Genomic DNA, 17,156 nt, shown 5'->3' with positions numbered 1-17,156 from the left:
GAACTGGACATGGAACAACAGACTGGTTCCAAATAGGAAAAGGAGTTCGTCAAGGCTGTATATTGTCACCCTGTTTATTTAACTTATATGCAGAGTACATCATGAGAAACGCTAGACTGGAAGAAACACAAACTGGAATCAAGATTGCCGGGAGAAATATCAATAACCTCAGAAATGCAGATGACACCACCCTTATGGCAGAAAGTGAAGAGGAACTCAAAAGCCTCTTGATGAAAGTGAAAGTGGAGAGTGAAAAGTTGGCTTAACGCTCAACATTCAGAAAAGGAAGATCATGGCATCCGTTCCCACCACTTTATGGGAAATAGATGGGAAAACAGTGGAAACAGTGTCAGACTTCACTTTTCTGGGCTCCAAAATCACTGCAGATGGTGATTGCAGCCATGAAATTAAAAGACGCTTACTCCTTAGAAGGAAAGTTATGACCAACCTAGATGGCATATTGAAAAGCAGAAACATTACTTTGCCAACAAAGTTTCGTCTAGTCAAGGCTATGGTTTTTCCAGTAGTCATGTATGGATGTGAGAGTTGGACTGTGAAGAAGGCTGAGCGCCGAAGAATTGATGCCTTTGAACTGTGGTGCTGGAGAAGACTCTTGAGAGTCCCTTGGACTGCAAGGAGATCCAACCAGTCCATCCTGAAGGAGATCAGCCCTGGGATTTCTTTGGAAGGAATGATACTAAAGCTGAAACTCCAGTACTTAGGCCACCTCATGCGAAGAGTTGATTCATTGGAAAAGACTGATGCTGGGAGGGATTGGGGGCAGGAGGAGAAGGGGACGACAGAGGATGAGATGGCTGGATGGCATCATCAACTCGATGGACGTGAGTCTGAGTGAACTCCGGGAGTTGGTGATGGACAGGGAGGCCTGGCGTGCTGTGATTCATGGGGTCGCAAAGAGTTGGACACGACTGAGCGACTGATCTGATCTGATCTAATCATGAAATCTTCAAATTCCTCACACCCACAGATATAAAATCTGAAATTTAAAGGCACTGACATCTCCTGTGTGTGTGTGTGTGTGTGTGTGTGTGTACTCAGTTGGGTCCAACTCTTTGCAACCCCATGGACTGCAGCCCACCAGGCTCCTCTGTCCATGGAATTTTCCAGGCAGGAATACTGGAGAAGATTGCCATTTCCTCCCCCAGGGGATCTTCCCGACCCAGAGATGGAATCTGCATCTCCTGCACTGGCAGCCAGATTCTTTACCACTGCGCCACTGGGAAGCCCTACTATCTTCTAATTTCTTAAAAATCTGGGTTTAAACAGTTGAGTTTAATAATAGAGAAATATATTACTTCTTATCTTAGAACTGACACTTAAGATTAAGGAGCACCCTCAGAACACTATTAATTTTGGATAACTGTGTTAATATGAGAAAATCCATAGAAAAACAAAGTGTAAACATAATGTAGAAAGAACATCAGTAGCCTCTGACATCACTTCGATGGATGACTTACTTCAGGAAGCACAGAAAGCAGAGGAGAACCCCTCCTGCTCATTATGGGACACCTAATAAAAGGCGCCCCAGGGAGGGCAGGGCTATTTAAGAGCAGCTCATGTCAAGTTTTCATGCTGTTCATATGCCATCAAATACACCTGACAGTGACACAACACAGAATGTCTTTGAGTATGTCATGTTATTATATACCTTAAAAATCCCGGAAGAGCCCAAAGAACCAGAACTAGTCCCTCCTTTTAACATGAAAAGAAATTCATTATTTCACAGTCATTATCTGTTACCCAGTTCCGGGATCTGCCCAGCACCTCTCAAAATATTTCATCAACAGAGAACACAGCTCAGAACTCAAAACAAAAAGTACAATCCTCTGTCTAAAAAATATTTCAAGAAACAAACAATGTTTTCTTAACAGGAAATGCTTTCTTCAGTATATCATTAACTTGGTAGCAGATAGACCTGGATTCTAATTCAGACTCTCTAAGCCTCAGTTTTCTCAAATGGAAAAGATTTATAATTTCTACATTAAAAGGACCTGACACTTTTCATATTTCCATTAAGATAAAAGAGGCTCATTGTTATTAAATTTAGAACATCACTGACAACCAAGTATGAACCTATTAAAAAAATGGTAATCTTTAAAAATAAAATGGTAAAACCCACTGTGAAGATATTTCACTATACCCCTTCTGAAAAATCCAGACCTGCCTAACAACTTGTGCTTCCCAACTTCTCTGAAAATCCACTGGGCCCATTAGGAATGCTTTTTCTGTACTACCACTTTGCTTCTTACTCATATTCATTTCAAAACCTCCTTCCTGACAAACAACTCAAGGAAAAAAAGGAAACAACATTACTCACTTCAGACATATGCTCCCATCTCCATTCATTTATTTAAACACACAACAGAACACATCACAAAACTCACTTTTAATCATTCTTAATACTTCGAATCAAAGGAAATCCTTGCCTTTTCTATCCCCTGAAGAACCTCCACTCTCAAATGTCTATATCTACAGAACACAAAGATAAACTGTAAGACAACAGAAATTCATGGAAGTTACCAAAACATTGTTAACTTTAAATTTTCAGTGTCAAATTCTGGCAAACATACTGAATGTGGCAGTGTTTGTTTCACTGCATATGAAGATTCATCTAAACTAGTCCACGTTTATAACACATGCTACTAAACTTTTCACTTAAGTCTGAAACTAAAAAAAAAAAAAAAAAACTAAATTGCAGTGATCTAGGTAATGGTACCCCACTCCAATACTCTTGCCTGAAAAATCCCATGGACGGAGGAGCCTGGTGTGCTGCAGTCCATGGGGTGGCTAAGAATCAGACACGACTGAGCGACTTCACTTTCACATTTCACTTTCAAACACTGGAGGAAGAAATGGCAACCCACTCCAGTGTTCTTGCCTGGAGCATCCCAGGGACGGGGGAGCCTGGTAGGCTGCTGTCTGTGGGGTCGCACAGAGTCGGACACAACTGGAGCAACTTAGCAGCAGCAGGAGCAGGAGGATTTAAGCATTCAATTTTACTCTTACTACACAGTCTAAAAGAGACAAAAACTAAGTGTTTTATATAGCAATTTTTGTCTGTGGTGGCCCTAAGCATGCTTAAATGATGAGGGTTTACTTTGGTTTTCAAAGATTAGTGGGTAGCCACTTGTTTACTCATATATTGTAAGGAGAGACACTGGAGGTACACAGGTTAAGTGACTTCTACAAATTAATGTCATGAGTCATCCTAAGAGTGTAGATCCTCTGACATCCAGCCATGTGCCCATTGTCCGCCACGAACCTTTATTTTCATTTCTAAGAGCACAGAATCAACTTACTATAAATACCAACAAGAATGTGTAAGCATTTACTTTTTTAATAAATAGTTACCTAGAAATAGAAGGACTCGCCTTTGAAAGATGGGAAGATTTCCTTCAGAAGCAGCAGTTATCTCTACCTGCACTGGAAAAATCATTTTAAAAAATCTTAAAAGCTGAGTTCATCACCTCCTACCATACACAACAACTGCTGCTTCTTCCAAAAGAGGTGTGGTTTCACAACATCAAGTTCTACTTTTATACTAATATCATGTCAAATAAGAAACTACACATTTTTGCCTTGGTGCTTCCCTTCTGTACTACAGAAACAGAAAATTTTAATTCCTACCTGACACAGAAACATAAAGAAGAATTTACTGTTTGTGGGCTGCTTTGAGATTACAGAATGAAATACATAATCCAGTTGCTCCTCGGCCCTAGAATAAAGGCAAACTTCACTGAGAGTGACTGCTTCAGCAGATGCCTTCAAAATAAGATCCTACAATGTTTTTTATATAGAGAAGTTTTTTATAAGCCAAATTTTGATCACAATGAAATGGAGAAAAAAAAACCTCCCCAACTGTTTATAAAGTTCTTTTACCCAATTCACAAATTTAATACTTCTGTCCCCTTACTAAATTTCTCCTTTAGTAAGAACACTAATTCCCTAAGCTAGTAAAAATTGTTAGCACTTACTGCAGAGAACAGAGACCATCACAAAAATGATGCGGTCAACTGCAATGGTAAATGTACAAAACATCAAATTAATAACTAATTTTTTAAAATTTTTGATAAATTTCACTTAATATTCGTTCTTGGACAATTGTATTTCCTGGAGGACAATAAAATCTCCAAAATTTAACCTTAGGTCTGGAGGTTAGCCTTTATATTTTCACCAAGCCTCTCCTCAAGTTGCTTCTTCTTGACATGTCAAGTAAACACAATTCTTGAAAATTAAAGGTTCGATCAGTTAAGTGTAACAGGTTACGGCTACTGTCACTCCTGTTGGTACTTCCAGTCAGTGAAGAAAGATTTCATGAAACTGTCAACTGAACTAAGGATACTGAGGAGTTACCTAGTTTAGGTAGAAAGTAAAAGAGACTAGAACTCTTCAGAGATTTCATAAAAAGTAAAACGGACAGGAGTTAAGAGACTCGACCTATGCAAACGAGAAAACAACAAGTTTTAGTGAGGAAAAAAGATCAAGGTTCGAGAGTTAAGGGTTGGGGACACGATGGAGAGAGGCGGGAGGACAGGGAGGGACATTCAGACGGAGAGGCGGTGAAGTCAGGGCAGAGAGGAAGGATTCGGGGCGCCGGGGCCTCCGAAGATGAAGTCCTGCGCCGAGAGATGCTGAAGCAAAACCCTGTCAGAAGCTAACGCAAGACGGGAAAGGCGAAGAACCGAAGAGGGGAAACGGACAGAGCGAGCCAAGGGAGGAATGACAGAGGGAGCGGAGAAGGGAGCCGGCGGCGAGCGAAGAGCCGGCCCGGGGGCGCCCAGAGGAGGGAGGGGACCCAGGGGCACCCAGCCTCCCACGGAGGGGCCGCCGGGGATGAGGGGCGCGGCGCGGCAGGGAGCAAGGCGCGAGGACGGACAGGGGGCGAAGAGCGGCCGGGGGCTCCGGGGCCGCGCGAGGGTCGGGCCCGAGGAGCGGCAGGCAGCGCGGCTCCACAGCCCGAGCGCGCCCGCCGGCCGTCCCCGCCGACCTTCAGCGGCCCGGCGCCGGCTCCAACCCGGAGCGGCCGGGAAGGGCCGGAGCCGCGAGCGGGGACCGGGCGCAGAGGAGGCCGCTCCCCGCCCAGCCGCGGGGAGGGGACACGAAGAGGGTCGCGGGGGTCGCGGCCCGCGACGGCCGGACGTCGAGCGCTCACCTCTCGCCCGGCTTGGCCTCCGCCGCCGCCGCCCGTCGAACCGAGGAGCCCGCGGTCTCTGTGGAAGGAGGCGGCCCCGCCCGGGTCAGCACCATCCCGCCGCGGGCCCCTCACATCGCCGTCGCAGCACCGCAACCTCCGCCGCTGAGGAGCCGGCTCGTAACCGCCGCCCGGCGAGCTGCCCCGCGCGGCCAGCGAGCATGCGCAGTGCGCCGGTGCCCGAGGGAGCGCCGCGGGCCGCGCTACCTGCGAGCCACAGGTCCCGGCCGCGGCCCCGCCCCCTGGCCGCCCTGCGGGCCGCGCCCTCCCCTCGCCAGGCGAGGCCCCGCCCTCCCAGGCCTGCGCCCCGCCCCCCGCGCGCGGTGCGCTCCCGGGCCTCGGTTCCAGACCCAGCGAAGACTGAGATTTTGAGAGCTGCGTCCACCCTATCGGGCTCAGGCTCCCAAACTCCCGCGAGAACGGGAAGTTGGCGTCAATAAAAGGCGCTGGCCCCCGGGAAGGGCCGGATTGCGGGCGTGAGGAGGGTGAGAGCTAGTTCTCGGGATAAGAGGGAGGGCGAGGAGAGCGACTGCTGGGCTGTAGTTCTCGCTTTGTCATTTACTCTTCCCTCTTCCTCACCTTCTGCCTCCAGTCTGGGGTGAAGAGCCTGCTCCTTAAGCAGTAGGAGGGGAAGGGACAGCTGCCGCTTGGGGGGCGGCGGCGCTCAGTTGCTGCCTTTGAGGGGAGGTATCTTTGTTGCTATGGTTACTGCTTGGCGACGGACGCCTGAACGTAGCTTTTCGATTCTCTTGACGGATCCCGAGAAGTATAATCCTTTACTTCATTCTCCCTAGTTTCTGAACCTTTTGTGGTGCGGAAAGCTAAGTGTGTTACAAAAGCAAAGTTGAAAAGAAGGAAGTTGCGGCTGAAGCGAGTGTTTTACAATTGTGGGTGTTTAGTGGTGATGGCGCTTAATAACACTAAACTGCACTTTTTAAAGTGGTTTAAGTGGTGGAGAGGGACGGATAAATTCGGCATTTTTGAGTAACAGGTACATACCATTATATATAAAATAGATAACCATTAAGGACATTCTGTATGGTACACGGAATTATACTCAGTATTTTGTAATAATCTGTAAGGGGAACGAATCTGAACCACTTCACTGTAAATCCGAAACTAACACCACATTGTAAGTCAACTATACTTAAAGAATAAAATTTGTTAAAATGGTTGTATTTTATGTAATATAACAATAAAAATGGATTGCAAAGAAAAAGGTTTGTGCACCAATTTGGGAATAAAACCGATGCCTTGTAGTGTCGGACATTTGGGGGGCAGGTTTTGAATATAGTTTAACCTCTGGTTTTTCTTCATCTTAGTATATGATGTAAACATGCTTAAAAGTGCCTTTTTGTCCTATGATAACCAGTACATTAGTATTTACATGAAAGGCTTGCCACTGTAGTTCCTAATCACTGTCTTCGTAAAAAAAATTGCCAAATAGTGTTTTACTGTCCTTTTACATAAAAGTTTGTTTTGTGATTTGAATGTAACCACAATTGAAAGCCTTTTTCTATTTTTTTTTTTTTAGTTCTTTCTTAGGAAAATATACTGAATATCCAATTATTTGCAGTTCCATGTCTATACTTTCCTTAAACTTCACCCTGTGCCAAGATTCCTTCTCTATTAATGTATTCTTTTTGTTTAAATCGCATTTTAAAATCATCTGTGTGCCTGAGTGCACTAATCTTGGAGATTCCAACATGAATAAAACAGAACGTGGGTGCAGTGTTTATGGAACTGCCTCATAATGTGATGTGTGTAGTGTAGAGATGCATGCACAAGGAATTACTGGAGCTCAGAATAGGATTAATCCAATTTAGGTTGGGAGAAGTTATGAATCAAGAAAGACTTCCAGGAGGAAATGATTCCAGAGAGTTAATGCAGTGGAATATATGTGTGTTTGAGGGCAGAGTGTGGTAGGGAGAGGTGTGGGGAAAAGGATTGTTTGAACAAAACCATACAACCAGAAATGATGTTTGCACAGAATGAGATTAGCAATTTTGTGCCACAATTTGGGGGTATGAAGCTAGAGAAGCAGGCAAAGTTCAGATCATGGTGCCCCTTTAAAGGATTTCAAGGAAAGATCAATTTAACTAGTATTTTCTCATTACTTATTCAATGTGTGCCAAGCACTGTGCTAGTTACTAGGATGCAATGAGGAGTGAGTCACTCCCAACTCTCAGGGAGTTTACAATCTAATAAGGGGACACAGGTACTTCACAAGTCAAAACATTGTACCAGAGTTAAAATTGGGGTAGGCAGAGGTCATCTGGCAGCCCACAAGAAGAGCTCCCTTCTAACTAACCTAGAAGGTTAGACAAGACTTCTGGAAATGATTCGTCAAGAGAAAAATATAAAATACTCTCTTAAAAATTAGAAAATATTTATCTCCTGACATATTATTAGAGTGCAGAATGCCTTGATCTAGGTGTCAGATTACCTGGTTCAGGTTCTAGCTCTGCAGTACACTGATCTGTAGAGTCTGTATAATCTATGTAATTCTAACTTCTCTAGATCTCAGTTTCTCTTGTAACAAGAGAATCAAATTATATTGTGTCTAAGGTCTTTTAGAAATTTTATGACTTTCAATTTACTTCCCGTTTATCTCCCCAATTTTGAGTCAGTCTTTATGTTGATGATTAACGGTTTTGTGTCACACTTAACATGCTTACCGTTTAAACTATGTCATGTTATATGTCATTTTCTATCCAAGCCATGCATGCTCAAGGGATGCAAAGTTGGGATACTTTTTATCCCGTGGTTTACTAGCTATGGTCTACGTGATTTAGCTTTGGCATAGAATGTATTCAAATATTTCCTAAGTCCTTCTAACTAGAGTGTTCTCTTAAACTTCTACACAGTCGCACAATACTGGCTCAGCTGAAGACTGAGAGGTTAGAAGAAATGAATATTGTACATCTGGAAATAGCCTAGTGGAAAGATATCTATTTGTTGCTAGACATCAACTCACTCAGCAAGTAAACTTACTTTTTCCTTCTGGGGATTTATGATGGTTAAAATACTCCTGTTGCTTTAAGGAGGTCACTATCAACTGTAAAATTTTAAATTAACGTTAAGATGTAGTCAAAATAATTCCACAACATTTTCCAGGAATATGATTCTTTATGGCATTTTATACATGGAATTCTGACTTCCTTTAAACAATTTTTGTTTTAAGAATTGGATTATTTTCTAATAAGTAAAGTATTATAATATTCAGTTCAGTTCAGTCACTCAGTTGTGTCCGACTCTTTGTGACCCCATGAATTGCAGCACGCCAGGCCTCCCTGTCCATCACCATCTCCTGGAGTTCACTCAAACTCACGTCCATCAAGTCAGTGATGCCATCCAGCCATCTCATCCTCTGTTGTCCCCTTCTCCTCCTGCCCCCAATCCCTCCCAACGTCAGAGTCTTTTACAATGAGTCAGCTCTTCACATGAGGTGGCCAAAGTACTGGAGTTTCAGCTTTACCATCATTCCTTCCAAAGAAATCCCAGGGCTGATCTTTAGAATGGACTGGTTGGATCTCCTTGCAGTCCAAGGGACTCTCAAGAGTCTTCTCCAACACCACAGTTCAAAAGCATCAGTTCTTCAGCGCTCAGCTTTCTTCACAGTCCAACTCTCACATCCATACATGACCACTGGAAAAACCATAGCCTTGACTAGATGGACCTTTGTTCACAAAGTAATGTCTCTGCTTTTCAATATGCTATCTACGTTGGTCATAACTTTTCTTCCAAGGAGTAAGCATCTTTTAATTTCATGGCTGCAATCACCATCTGCAGTGATTTAGGAGCCCCCAAAAAACAAAGTCTGACACTGTTTTCCACTGTTTCCCCATCTATTTCCCATGAAGTGATGGGACCAGATGCCATGATTTTAGTTTTCTGAATGTTGAGCTTTAAGCCAACTTTTTCACTCTCCACTTTCACTTTCATCAAGAGGCTTTTTAGTTCCTCTTCACTTTCTGCCATAAGGGTGGTGTCATCTGCATATCTGAGGTGATTGCTATTTCTCCCAGCAATCTTGATTCCAGCTTGTGCTTCTTCCAGCCCAGTGTTAATAAAGTACTAAACCCCCTTCTGCAGCAACCATTCTTGAGTCTGTTTAAAATACAGATTTAATCATTTGCAAATACTTGAGAGCATGCTCGCTGTACTCAAGACAAGTTCTTTAAAGGTTATATAATATTACCAAATATGAGATGGGGCAAAACAAAATTTCATTATAAGACTTCCTTCATGGGTTAGTAACAACTACAAACCAGAAGGGCAAATGTATTACTTCATAACTTAATGTCATAACATTTTTTTCATGACTTAATAACTATGAAGGAACAATCACAATAAAACTCAGTCTTCCCTGTAATACAATAGCAATCCCTCAAAAAAAAAAAAAAAGGCAGTTTTCTTTCTTTCCTTCTTTCTTTTTCTTTCTCTTTTTTACCAGATAATATTGGTTGCTTCTGAGAGGGAAACTTGGAGGGCTGGGCTTTTGGTGAGGGAATGGAAAGAAGTATTTCTATTGTATATTCATCTGAGTTTGAACCTAGTGAGTATATTAAAGGAAAACATATTCAAATCTATATTAAACAACACGGTTTTTTAAATGTATGTAGTCTTTAATAATGATACTACAGAAAAAAGAAAACCCAATAACTACATAATGGATAAAAATGCAAACGAGTTTTTGCGATACAGTGTGAAAGGGGCAAACAGTGACTCCTTGGCTGCAGCTCTGGTAATCTGGATTTCCTAAAGCCAGAGAGTCTGCTTGGGTTATTCAGAGAGACTCTGTTAAGAAGATGTTCCTCCTACCACCACCCCCACTGAATCATTCCTGTGAAGAATAATTATCTCGTACCATGTGACAGTACTGATTTCTGAATTATTCTCTTCCTCATGTGCTTAAAGCGTACTATGATGTTTTTAAAAAAATAATGTTTATACTAGTTACAATTTGATCTGTGATAGCAAACATATCAGGGCAAGTGTCTCACTCCTCTAGTGACTCACACAGTCTTATCTCAAATCCCGATCCTTAACTCTAGCCACAAATATTCTTTCTGCCTCCTATCAGACCTTGTCACAGAGCTCTCCTGCCAATTCCTCTTACTCAATGCACCCCAGACCCATCTTGCTCTCCCCTCCCCTCACACACAGCTCCATCTCCCTCCCCACCTCCCAGCATCTTTTAATGATCCTCCGCCCCTGCCATTTATGGATTGAACACATAATCGAACATTCAAAATAGTATTCTAACATCTACAACATATATTTGCATAACTTTCTTTTCTAGCTTCTTGATCTGTAAGATGGGCATCATAATAAGAAGCTACTTTATGAGAATGTGAAATTGTGTGTGTCCTCAATCATTAATTTATGTCCGACTCTTTTCAACCCCATGGACTCTATCCCACCAGGCTCCTCTGTCCATGGGATTTTCTAGGCAAAAATACCGCAGTGTGCTGCCATTGCATCCTCCAGAGATCTTCCCAACCCAGGAATCGAATCCCTGTCTCCTGCATCTCCTACACTGACAGGCTGATTCTTTACTACTGAGCCACCTGGGAAGCCCTATGAAATTATTACAAAGATCTTTTACCAAAAAAAAAAAAAAGGTACATATTTCTGATTATTCCTGGCACTGGAAGGAAATATGATAAGTAATGGGACATTCGCAGGTCAGTTTAACTTATATTAAGCATCCATCCATAATTAGTATTTAATTTCCTCTTAAAAAAAACACAATTCTAAACTCCCGTTACAATTTGTGGACTATAGAGAATGCAAAATTAACCTCTTACGTTTAAAATCTCTTCACCAGAAAACTCTTCTTTCCACTTCTTAGTTTTTACATTGGAAAGATTGATGGAAACACAGTAGAAGGAAAAAAATCATTTTTCTATATTACAGTTCTCATTGTGTCCCACCCCCCCCCCCCGCCCCCCGAGAAGTGAAAGTCTCTCAGTCGTGTCCAACTTTTTGTGACCTCATTGACTATAGAGTCCTTGGACTTCTCCAGGCCAGAATACTGGAGTGGATCCCTTCTCCAGTGGGTCTTCCCGACCAAGGCATAGAACTGTGATCTCCTGCATTACAGTTTGATTCTTTACCAACTGAGCTATCAGGGAACCCCTTTTCCCTTGGGTAACTACCAAATTTATCTATCCTTAGATTTATTTAAAGTGTTCAGCAGTTGCCAAATTTCTCTCAGGTATTGAAAAAATAAAAGCTGCTTTCTTTAAAAAATACAAATTTATTTATTATTTTCATTGTGTTTTTAAAAGCTACCTAAACCACTATTTTTTAAGTATTCAGGGGAAAAAGCAGTTTAAAGTGATCTGGGAGGTGAAGAAATAGTTAGCTTTTGGATGATTCTATTTGTAGAAATTCCTTGACAAGAACATATGCCCTTGTACTTGCTTTTACAAGTTAAGAAAAAATTTTCTTGGCAGTTGTTTTTCTTTTTTCTTGCTTTATCACCATGCAGAGTTTAAGAACTGAAAGCTAACAGAAGATTTTACTGTAACTCCTTTAAGAAAATATCTTCTACTCATTTTTTGCAAGCAAAGAAGTGCTCAAAATCCTTCAAGCTAAGCTTCAACAGTCCATGAACCAAGAACTTCCAGATGTACAAGCCAGATTTAGAAAAGGCAGAGGAACCAGAGATCACATAGCCAACATTCGCTGGATCATAGAAAAAGCAACGGAATTCCAAAAAAATCTACTTCTGCTTCATTGACTATGCTAAAGTCTTTGATTCAGTTCAGTTCAGTTCAGTTCAGTTCATTTGCTCAGTCGTGTCCGACGCTTTGCGACCCCAGGAATCGCAACACGCCAGGCCTCCCTGTCCATCACCAACTCCCAGAATTCACTCAAACTCACATCCATCGAGTCGGTGATGCCATCCAGCCATCTCATCCTCTGTTGTCCCCTTCTCCTCCTGCCCCCAATCCCTCCCAGCATCAGAGTCTTTTCCAATGAGTCAGCTCCTTGCATGAGGTGGCCAAAGTACTGGAGTTTCAGCTTTAGCATCCTTTGTGTTGATCACAACAAACTGTGGAAAATTCTTCAAAAGATGGGAACACCAGACCACCTTACTTGTCTCCAGAGAAACTTGTATACAGGACAGGAAGCAACAGTTGGAACTGGACATGGAACAACAGACTGGTTCCAAATTGGGAAAGGAGTACATCAAGACTGTATATTGTCACCCTGCTTATTTTACTTAAATGCAGAGTACATCCTACAAAATGCCTGACTGCATGAATCCCAAGCTGGAATCAAGATTGGGGGGAGAAATATCAACAATCTCAGATATACAGAAAGTGAAGAGAAACTAAAGAGCCTCTTGAGGGTGAAAGAGGAGAGTGAAAAAGTTGGCTTAAAACTCAACATTCAAAAAACTAAGATCATGACATCCAGTTCTATCATTTAATGGCAAATAGATGGGGAAACAATGGAAACAGTGACAAGCTTTATTTTCTTGGGCTCCTAAATCACTGCAGATGGTGACTGCAGTCACGAAATTAAAAGATGCTTGATCTTTGAAAGAAAAGCTATGGCAAACCTAGACAGCATATTAAAAAGCAGAGACACCCACTTTGCTGACAAAGGTCCATACAGTCAAAGCTATGGTTTTTCCAGGAGTCATGTACAGAGGTAAAGGTTGGACCATAAAGAAGGCTGAGAGCTGAAGAGATGATGCTATCTAATTGTGGTGCTGGAGAAGACACTTGAGATGTCCCTTGGACAGCAAGGAGGCAAAAACTAGTCAATCCTAAAGGAAATAAACCCTGAATATTCACTGGAGGGACTGATGCAAAAGCTCCAATACTTTGGCCACCTGATGCAAAGAACTGGCTCATTGGAGGAAAAAACCCCTGATGCTGGGAAAGACTGAGGGCAGGAGGAGAAAGGGGCATCAGAGGATGAGATGGTATCACTGACTCAATGGACATGAGTTTGAGCAAACTCTGGGAGATACTGAAGGATAAGGAAGCCCGGCATCCTGCAGTTCATGGGGTTGCAAAAGAGTTGGACACAACTTGGAGACTGAACAACAACAATTTTTAGGTGGTTTAAATTGATCATATAAATACTACATTGTCAAGATTGAAATCTGTAGATGAAAATTTTACAAGTTTTAAAGCGAAATTTTATTCGATTTAAAAATAGTTTATTGAGATAGAATTGACAAAAATTGCACTTATTTAACATGTACAATGTATGTTGATGTTTGTAACATCATCACAGTAATCAAGATAAGGAGCATATTTAATGACCATGAAAAGTTTTCTTGAGCCTCTTTGTAACTCTATATCCTGTCCCTTTCCCTATCCATGCTAAACCCTATGCAAACCCAAACCAATTTATTTCGCTATAGGTTAGATTTCATTTTCTGGAATTTTATATGAATGAAATCAATCATATAATGCCTACTTTTTTTGTCTGACTTCTTGCACTCAGTGCAATTATTTTGAGATTCATCTATGTTGTTGTACATCCCAATAATTTATTCTTTTTTATTGTTTAGTACATGGTTTTGCCAAGAAAACGCACTGGTCATAGCAAACACCCTCTTCCAACAACACAAGAGAAGACTCTACACATGGACATCACCAGATGATCAACACTGAAATCAGATTGATTATATTCTTTGCAGCCAAAGATGGAGAAGCTCTATACGTCAGCAAAAACAAGACTGGGAGCTGACTGTGGCTCATAACATGAACTCCTTATTGCCAAATTGAGACTGAAATTGAAGAAAGTAGGGAAAACCACTAGACCATTCAGGTATGACCTAAATCAAATCCCTTATGATTATACAGTGGAAGTGAGAAATAGATTTAAGGGACTAGATCTGATAGAGTGCCTGATGAACTATGGAATGAGGTTCATGACATTGTACAGGAGACAGGGATCAAGACCATCCTCATGGAAAAGAAATGCAAAAAAGCAAAATGACTATCTGGGGAGGCCTTACAAATAGCTTTGAAAAGAAGAGAAGCGAAAAGCAAAGGAGAAAAGGAAAGATATAAGCATCCGAATGCAGAGTTCGAAAGAATAGCAAGAAGAGATAAGAAAGCCTTCTTCAGTGATCAATGCAAAGAAATAGAGGAAAACAACAGAATGGTAAAGACTAGAGATCTCTTCAAGAAAATTAGAGATTCCAAGGGGACATTTCATGTAAAGATGGGCTCGATAAAGGACAGAAATGGTATGGACCTAACAGAAGCAGAAGATATTAAGAAGAGATGGCAAGAATACACAGAAGAACTGTACAAAAAAGATCTTCATGACCCGGATAATCAGGATGTTGTGATCACTGACCTAGAGCCAGACATCCTGGAATGTGAAGTCAAGTGGGCCTTAGAAAGCATCACTATGAACAAAGCTAGTGGAAGTGATGGAATTCCAGTTGAGCTCTTTCAAATCCTGAAAGATGATGCTGTGAAAGTGCTGCACTCAATATGCCAGCAAATTTGGAAAACTCAGCAGCGGCCACAGGACTGGAAAAGGTCAGTTTTCATTCCAATCCCAAAGAAAGGCAATGCCAAAGAATGCTCAAACTACCACACAATTGTACTCATCTCACATGCTAGTAAAGTAATGCTCAAAATTCTCCAAGCCAGGCTTCAGCAATACGTGAACCGTGAACTTCCTGATGTTCAAGCTGGTTTTAGAAAAGGCAGAGGAATCAGAGATCAAATTGCCAGCATCCACTGGATCATGGAAAAAGCAAGAGAGTTCCAGAAAAGCATCTATTTATGCTTTATTGACTATGCCAAAGCCTTTGACTGTGTGGATCACAAGAAACTGTGGAAAATTCTGAAAGAGATGGGAATACCAGACTACCTGACCTGCCTCCTGAGAAATCTGTATGCAGGTCAGGAAGCAACAGTTAGAACTGGACATGGAACAACAGACTGGTTCCAAATAGGAAAAGGAGTACATCAAGGCTGTATATTGAACCCTGCTTATTTAACTTATATGCAGAGGACATCATGAGAAACGCTGGACTGGAAGAAACACAAGCTGGAATCAAGATTGCCGGGAGAAATATCAATAACCTCAGATATGCAGATGACACTACCCTTATGGCAGAAAGTGAAGAAGAACTCAAAAGCCTCTTGATGAAAGTGAAAGAGGAGAGTGAAAAGTTGGCTTAAAGCTCAACATTCAGAAAACAAAGATCATGGCATCTGGTCCCATCACTTCATGGGAAATAGATGGGGAAACAGTGGAAACAGTGTCAGACTTTATTTTTTGGGGCTCCAAAATCACTGCAGATGGTAATTGCAGCCATGAAATTAAAAGATGCTTACTCCTTGGAAGGAAAGTTATGACCAACCTAGATAGCATATTGAAAAGCAGAGACATTACTTTGCCAACAAAGGTCCATCTAGTCAAGGCTATGGTTTTTCCTGTCGTCATATATGGATGTGAAAGTTGGACTGTGAAGAAGGCTGAGCACCAAAGAATTGATGCTTTTGAACTGTGGTGTTGAAGAAGACTCTTGAGAGTCCCTTGGACTGCAAGGAGATCCAACCAGTCCATTCTGAAGGAGATCAGCCCTGGGATTTCTTTGGAAGGAATGATGCTAAAGCTGAAACTCCAGTACTTTGGCCACCTCATGCAAAGAGTTGACTCACTGTAAAAGACTCTGATGCTGGGAGGGATTGGGGGCAGGAGGAGAAGGGGATGACAGAGGATGAGATGGCTGGATGGCATCACCAACTCGATGGACGTGAGTCTAAGTGAACTCTGGGAGTTGGTGATGGACAGGGAGGCCTGGTGTGCTGCGATTCATGGGGTCGCAAAGAGTTGGACACAACTGAGTGACTGAACTGAACTGAACTACTCCGTTGGATTAGTCACCTCTGGCTACAACAGAACACCATAGACTGGGGGGCTTAGACAACAGAACTTTAATTCCCATAGTTCTGAAAAGTCCAAGATCAAGGTCCTGGCATGTTTGGTTCCTGATGAGAGCTATCTTCCTGGAAGCTGAAGGCTGCCTTCCTGTTGTGTCCTCACATGGCAGAAAAAGAAAGAACAATATCTTCTTACAAAATCACCAATCCTATTGAATTAGAGTACCACCCTCTAAACTCATTTCAGTTCAGTTCAGTCACTCAGTCGTGTCTGACTCTTTGCGACCCCATGAATCGCAGCACACCAGGTCTCCCTGTCCATCACCAACTCCTGGAGTTCACTCAGACTCACGTCCATCGAGTCAGTGATGCCATCCAGCCATCTCATCCTCTGTCATCCCCTTCTCCTCCTGCCCCCAATCCCTCCCAGCATCAGAGCCCAGCATCAGTGTCTTTTCCGATGAGTCAACTCTTCGAATGAGGTGACCAAAGTACTGGAGTTTCAGCTTTAGCATCATTCCTTCCAAAGAAATCCCAGGGCTGATCTCCTTCAGAATGGACTGGTTGGATCTCCTTGCAGTCCAAGGGACTCTCAAGAGTCTTCTCCAACACCACAGTTCAAAAGCATCAATTCTTTGGCGCTCAGCTTTCTTCACAGTCCAACTCTCACATCCATACATGACCACTGGAAAAACCATAGCCTTGACTAGACGGACCTTTGTTGGCAAAGTAATGTCTCTGCTTTTCACTATGCTATCTAGGTTGGTCATAACTTTCCTTCCAAAGAGTAAGCGTCTTTTAATTTCATGGCTGCAGTCACCATCTGCAGTGATTTTGGAGCCCCCCAAAATTAAGTCTGACACTGTTTCCACTGTTTCCCCATCTATTTCCCATGAAGTGATGGGACCAGATGTCATGATCTTCGTTTTCTGAATGTTGAGTTTTAAGCCAACTTTTTGACTCTCCTCTTTCACTTTCATCAAGAGGCTTTTGAGCTCTTCTTCACTTTCTGCCATAAGGGTGGTGTCATCTGCATTTCTGAGGTTATTGATATTTCT

The 17,156-nt window shown here is 42.3% G+C and overlaps 2 protein-coding genes across 10 annotated transcripts in view; one reads left to right on the top strand and one right to left on the bottom strand.

Annotated features, from left to right (window-relative positions):
• FAM135A (family with sequence similarity 135 member A) overlaps nt 1-5,454 on the bottom strand; it is a 154,442-nt gene extending 148,988 nt beyond the window's left edge. For 3 of the 9 annotated variants that reach the window (XM_086316754.1, XM_086316761.1, XM_086316755.1), the window contains exon 1: nt 5,174-5,312. The gene's annotated coding sequence lies outside the window, so the exon portion shown is untranslated. Of the gene's footprint in view, nt 1-3,372; nt 3,445-5,173 lie in introns of all 9 variants that reach the window. The other 6 variants (XM_086316753.1, XM_086316760.1, XM_086316752.1 and 3 more) reach the window with 5 other exon arrangements.
• On the top strand, nt 4,601-6,431 carry LOC147365565 (uncharacterized). Its single transcript, XM_086316762.1, has one exon. The coding sequence runs from the start codon at nt 4,741-4,743 to the stop codon at nt 5,650-5,652; it is 912 nt and encodes a 303-aa protein (XP_086172888.1). The 5' UTR covers nt 4,601-4,740; the 3' UTR covers nt 5,653-6,431.
• The last annotated feature ends 10,725 nt before the right edge of the window (nt 6,432-17,156 follow it).

Source organism: Bos grunniens, chromosome 9, assembly GCF_055505025.1.
Source record: "Bos grunniens cultivar Pamir isolate PY7600 chromosome 9, Bosgru_T2T1.0, whole genome shotgun sequence".
NCBI classification, from domain to species: Eukaryota; Metazoa; Chordata; class Mammalia; order Artiodactyla; family Bovidae; genus Bos; species Bos grunniens.
This window is presented reverse-complemented; position numbering and strand designations above follow the sequence as displayed.